The 6,346-nt window shown below is 53.0% G+C and overlaps 1 protein-coding gene across 1 annotated transcript; it reads left to right on the top strand.

Annotated features, from left to right (window-relative positions):
- The first annotated feature begins 852 nt into the window (after positions 1-852).
- Positions 853-4,012, top strand: ITPRIPL2 (ITPRIP like 2). The gene is made up of 3 exons (XM_086472850.1): positions 853-981; positions 1,951-2,367; positions 2,495-4,012. The coding sequence occupies exons 1-3, from the start codon at positions 853-855 to the stop codon at positions 4,010-4,012; spliced, it is 2,064 nt and encodes a 687-aa protein (XP_086328976.1).
- Positions 4,013-6,346: the final 2,334 nt, after the last annotated feature.

Raw genomic sequence — 6,346 nt, 5'->3', positions numbered from 1 at the left:
AGTACCAAGGTTGTGGTTTCAGCTGTCCCACAGCTGTCAGAAAACGTGCTTTTGTCATGGGGCATGGAATATTTTGCTGGTTGAGATGTTATAAAATTGCCTACAGTTTCTAACCTTTACATCTACTTTAATAAAAAAAAAAACAAACTCCTGATTATAATTCCAAGGGTCAGCGCTGGAGTGGTTAGGACATCTCTCTGCAGCTCTCAAGTACACCAAGTGTACTCATGACTCTCACCCTGGTTTGGTTGCCTGTGAATTAATTCAGGCTGCTTGACCTTGGTTACCTAATTTGACTTTGAGTGTAGCATCTTAGCTATAAGACATAAGCTTCGTTCTGTGAATTATGATTTTTATGCACTTGAAGTCATGTTTTGTTTCATATAAAGACAAATTACATAACCAAACATTTGTACAGCCTTTCTCTTGCACTTGCTTTTCTGACCTCTTCCTTGTTACAGCATTTCCAGCTTGCTGGGTTCACTCTCTTGTATGGGACCACCCATGACACTATGCAGATACAGCAAGTTGCAGTAATAACTTGATCACCTGAAATTAAACCACAACTGAATGCTTACACAGATGCTCCTTAAACTTCAGCAAACAGCTTCAAAACTCAGTAAACATTTGTTAAACAAACAGAAGTCGAGGATGATGGTCCTGTCCCCATCAACATCTGAGACAGAGCTAACATACTTCCAGCAAAATACATGTTTAAAAATTATCTCAAGTATCTGTGCAGAAAGCAGATTCTAGAAAGAAAACAAGAGCAATGCACAACTCAGCCGTATGGTCAAGAAACACAGTGGAGGACAAATGCTATATAAAAAATTCTTGTCCCAAACAGGAAAAATGTCAGACCACCTTGATGACCGGATCTATGCAATACTACATGGTACAATTTTCCTCTTCCCTAAATTTGGAATGCTGCCTTCACATCTTCAGGTAATTGGAACCTCCGAAGACTTGCAGCAGCAGAAGGTTGATATGCTTGTTTCTTAGGTTTAATCACCATTACCATCATAGCAGACTCTTCAAGCTAAAGCTAGCTGGGGCACAGACACATCCAGAAATACTGCTCAGCTACAGTGAGGATGGTACAACCCGTGACGAAGTCATCATATGAGATATGAGGAAATGCAGGTCCTAAAGATCTCTTCAGATCTGCCTGAAGAAGTGGTTTGGGTTAAGAAGTCATAATGACAGACAAGTCTCAGTGATTTTTGTGGGTTTTAATGTGACTGCTCATCTCTCCAGCAGTGCCTGGAGGCTTTGCATGTGCACTGGTATTTTTGTGCCTGTCTTCTGACCTGAATGTTTGGCTCTGCTGTTTGCAGGCTGGGGATGACACCCGAGGTAGCCTTGTGTGTGTATTTCCGATGGATCCTCAATTCTTCCATTTGGTTCCTGCTGAAGGTGGTGCGGTGGGGTAGAAGTGTCATGACAGTCACATGTAATAACAGCGGGCCTGATATCATACTGGCTCTTATACAACAGATGAGGCCAAAAGCCCCTGTGCAACAAATGAGCAACTTCTCTCAGGGTCATTTCTTCCCTTTTAGTTTGTCAGTGTCTGAATCATTTAGGCATACGGAAGAAGAACCAGGCTTTTGAATGATTCGACTGCAAGCAGCTGTTAGTATGGTAGCAGACCATACACACCCTGGTGAATTAACAGTGACGACTTTGCTGTCCCTTTGGTACTGAGACCCTGAGGCAGACGTGTGAACGAACAGACTCCCCTGCAGCTGGACAGACTTTTAACATTTTTATTTGAGCAGAAAACGTGCACCGTGGAGCTTGTGACATGGCACCACTTTCCAGGCAGCAGCACCCCCACCGATACAGCCGTCCCCCTGATGTGGGGATACAGAAACACTCAGTTTTACACCAAAAAAACCCCTGCAGTGTTCTGTTGTGGTGAGGGGGGTACGTGCTTGGTGCCCACAGAGCGGCTCACGCTCTGCTTTCGGGCCCAGTACAGCCTGGCCGCTGTGGGAGCCGCGGGGCAACGGGCGGAGGGGCTCTGCCCTGCGGGAAGGAGCCGCCCGGGCTGTGGAGGGCCCGGCCTCCCCCGAGGCGGGGGCCGGGGCTCCGCGGGCGCGGTTCGGCCCTGAGGCGCCCCGAGGCTCGGCCGCGCTTTCTCAGGGCGGCCGCGGCGGGAAGGAGCGGGCGGTGCCGCTCCCCGCCCCGCGGGCGGCCCCGGCCCGGCCGGCCGGCCCCCGGGCGGACAACGCCCCCGGCCCTCACGCCGCGGCCGGGCCCGCCGTCCGTGGCATTTCCTCTGAGCTCACTCGGCGGCTGACGCGGCGCCGCTTCCCTCGGAAGAGGAAGGCTCGCGGCGGAGCGGCGGCGGCAGGCAGGGGGGTGCGTGGCGACCGCCGTGCCGGCAGCGGCGGGGCGGGGGGCAGCGGCGCGGCCCGCGCTGGGGGCGGCCGGGGCGGAGGAGGGGGGCGGCGGCGGCGGGGGCGGGCGCTTCCCGCCCGCGGGGCCGGGCGGCGGCCACCCCCGCGGCCCGAGCCCCCGCCGCGCCGTGCCCGTCTACGCCCTGAACTTGCGGGTCTTCTGGCCGCTGGTGACCGCCCTCTGCACCGCGCTCCTCTGCCTCTACCAGGCCCTGCGGGGCGGCGCGGCCGAGGAAGGCGCGGCGGAGGCGGGCTCCGTCCCGCTCCTCAAGGGCTCGGCGCTGCTGCTGCTGGGCTGCCTACTGGCCCGCTGCTGCGGCGCGGCGGGCGGCGGTCCGAGGCCCGGCGGGGTCCGGGCGGCGGGGGCGGCGGGGCCACTGCGCAGCGCCCTGGAGAGCTTCTACGGGCGGCAGCTGCGGCTCTCGCCCCACGTGCTGGGCCACAGCAAGGCGCACGTCGGGCGCGTCGTGGCTGAGCTGGTGCGCGCCGCCAAGGCGCAGGGGCTGCAGCCCGGCCCGCTGGCCCTCAGCCTGCGCGGGGACTTCGTCCGCATCGGCAGCGCCTACGAGCAGCACAAGGTGCGCAGCCCCGACTGCTTCGACATCCTGGTGCCCCTGCGGCTGCCGCCCCACCTGGAGCCCCAGCCGCGCTGTGCCGAGGGGCTGGGGCCGCGCGGCGCCTTCGTCTGCGGCCTGCGGGCGAGGGCCGGCTGGCCGCGCCGCTACCGGCCCTTCGCCGAGGGCTTCTGTGTGGAGCTGCAGGGCCGCAGCCACCTCTCCTCGGGGCTGGTGCTGCACTGGTTCCAGGGCCACCTGCAGCGGTGCCTGGGCGCCGTGCGGTACCGGCTGCAGGAGCGCTGCCGCATCAGCCTCTCGGCCTGTCCCGGGCGTCCGCCCACGCTGCACATCCTGCCCTGCTCCGACTACGTCTGCTGCCACATCTCCATGGCCGTGCGCCTCATCCCTGCCATCCCCCTCGGCGACGCGCTTTACCTCACGGCCCTGCCGCCCGAGGGCCCGCACACCCCCCCGGCCCCGGAGGCCCTCTGGGGCCTCAACGCCTCCCGGCAGGAGCAGCGGCTGCTGAGCTGGCTGAAGGAGCAGGTCCCGGCCTCCTCCTGCCACCTCAAGTGCCTACAGATCCTCAAGGGCCTGCGGGACCTCCGCGGGCAGGGCCTGGAAGAGCCCTTCTGCTCCCAGTGGGGCCGGGTGCTCTCCTCCTACGTGCTGAAGACGGCCCTCTTCTCTCTGCTACTGCAGGGGCCCTTGGAGGCCTGGGATGAGCGGTTCCTGGTGGAGCGGCTGGAGGACCTGGTGCTGTACCTCAGGGACTGCCTGCGCAAGCAGGTGCTGATGCATTTCTTCCTGGGCAACACCAGCCTCCCCGAGGCCGTGGTACTGCCCCGCTTCCTCAAGGAAGCCACCCCCGTGAACTTGCTGGCTGCCTTTGACGGGCCCACGCTGGACCTTGTTGCCTTCCAGCTGATCAACACATGGATCCAGGCCCCGCACGTGATCAGGATGTACAGTAGCCCCCGGTACTTGCGACCAGCACCCACTCCATGCCGGCACGTCGCTGAGGCCAAGCAGGAGCCACCGGGAGAGTGAGCCAGTGGCTGGTTGAGCCGGTGTCGCCCACGGACCCTGCCGGGGCAGCACACACTCCCAGCCCGCTGGTCCATCGAGAGCCCACATCTGCCCGAGGAAGGTGGGACCCGTTTAAATATGGTTCTGGGGTTTTGTCCCTGACCTGAGAAAACCAGGAAACCAGCGGCCAAGACTTAATGGAATTGTGATTCTCGTTTTTTAATCTCATTGGTTGGTTATGGGAAAATTGTGAAATTTCTAGGGAAATGTCTGGTCAAGAAGCGTTACGTTCAGTTGACTGTTTGCAAACCTAACCTCAACAGGCTCAAACTGACATTTCTGGAAATCCATGTTAACTTGTCTTAGTAGCAAAATTGACCTTTTTCTGAGATTTGCTTTTTATGATACGAAATCCATTTGGGATTTAAAAATCCTGTAAATGCAAACTACACCCCCACAATGTACCAAGATGCTCTTAAAATGCCATGGGCACTAGAGCATGGGTGTGGATCATGGTTTGCAATGCTCAATGACATACTTCAGAATTCCTCTGTAATTGGCTACATTGTGCTGAATAGAAATGCAATGCTGTTAATGTAAAATGGAGGGGAAAAGCGAAACCTATCCAATAACAGTATGAAGAATCTAGTCGCATGTTTCTGTGTTCAAGTGAAGGTTATCCTGAAGGATTGAAATACAGATAAAAGGAAACAAATAGCACTTTATTTTCACAAAGGCCTTCTTTTTAGGATAATTGGCTGCACTAAATATTGCTTTGGAGGAGGGATTAGTATTTTGTTAAAGGAATGATGTTTGAATCATCCCAAGGAAAACCTTTGTTTAAGGAAATACTCTTGAGGCTTGTTTGTTTGTGGGTTCTTGTTGAGTTTTTTTCCGTCTTCAAGTATTATTTTCTTAGAATTTGCTTTACCTCAAGGACCAACAACAAAACTAAGAAATTCTGTATTGTTTTTTGGAACAAACCTTAAACCAGTCCAAATCTCAGTGCTGTAAAGCTGACTGCTGCACCCTCCTGCTTTCCAGTAGGAGCTTGGTGGGATTTTTGGATGACTGCCTAACCAGTTGTCTGATCATGGCAGTGTGTTGACCAAATAACCTGATGGGATTTTCTAATGCTGTGCTATAGCAAATCGTTATCTTATTGCGGGGAAGAGGAGGTGAAATATTTCAGGGTACTTCAGAATTACTTAGCACTGATTCATGGTACAGTGGCAGTCTTACGCTATGGTTTCTGGTGTCCTCTAAATATAAATATCAGCCAGATGATTTCCACTTCTTGCCTGGTTATGTCCCAGTCAACTGGAATAACCTGGCGAGTTGTAATGCAGCCAGCTCTGCAAGTGTCCTTAGCTCCTGGTGCAGGTACCTGGTGTACAGGAACCTGATGTGTCCTGGGGGGTCAGCAAATTATTTCAGGTCCTGGCTTTGTTGGTCACCTGCTCAAGTATTTGATGTATTAAGACCCAAAATGTGTTGCTGAATTGCTGGCGCTCTGGAGGCTGAGCATGTGCCTTATTACCCACTATACTGTGTCCTAGGTGAGCAGTCTGAAATGAATTATGAATGACCAGGTGTAACTTCTGGGAAGCTTTATGATAACTTGAAGTTACTAATACACTCCTCCTCTCCGTCATGTATATAGAGATACCGGTGTGCTTTATTCGCTGTTCTAGGCACCAGAGCACAAAACAAACATATTCAAAATCTATGAAGCTTTATAAAAATCTATTTTTCTAAATGGAAACACTGCCTAGGCAGATGTTTGCCTACTTCTATTTTTTTAACTGCTCTTGCAGTCTTATTTTCAGGTAATTGTAGCCTAGGTCACACCCGCAAGTTGGGCTATTTTTATATATGAAGCACTGTGCTTCTTTCTACAAATACAGATAGTGTATTTATAGGTAGTATTGATCAAATGTTCTTTGCACACGGTATTTAAGGCTAAGTGAGCTACCTTGGTGTTTTGATTTTTTTTTTTTGGTAGTAGATGTGGTAGTACATGATATATACTATTTTTGCAGACTTCTGTTACTTTGTATTTGAATTAAGATGCGGTTCTGCAATTGATGCCATTGAATCTTTTGCCCCAAGGAGGACTGGATGACCATCCCAGGGTATTGTGGCTGCCTGAACTCATGACATAAAAACCCTTTAGCTGTTAATTTTGGCATCATAACCACTTCAGTCAGCTGTTGGTTTGTTTACATCACTGGATCCCTGTCTCTGAAAAGTGCTCTTTTCTCTGAAAAGAGGGCACACTTGGTGTGTTATTAGTATGGCTGCAGTACATGGAAATCTGTGACAGTCTTGGTAAGGACTTTCTCACTAAAACGT

The sequence above is a fragment of the Leptosomus discolor genome, chromosome 14 (assembly GCF_034619465.1).
Source record: "Leptosomus discolor isolate bLepDis1 chromosome 14, bLepDis1.hap2, whole genome shotgun sequence".
NCBI lineage: Eukaryota > Metazoa > Chordata > Aves > Leptosomiformes > Leptosomidae > Leptosomus > Leptosomus discolor.
The sequence above is the reverse complement of the archived record's forward strand: the minus strand, read 5'-3'. Positions and strand labels throughout refer to the sequence as shown.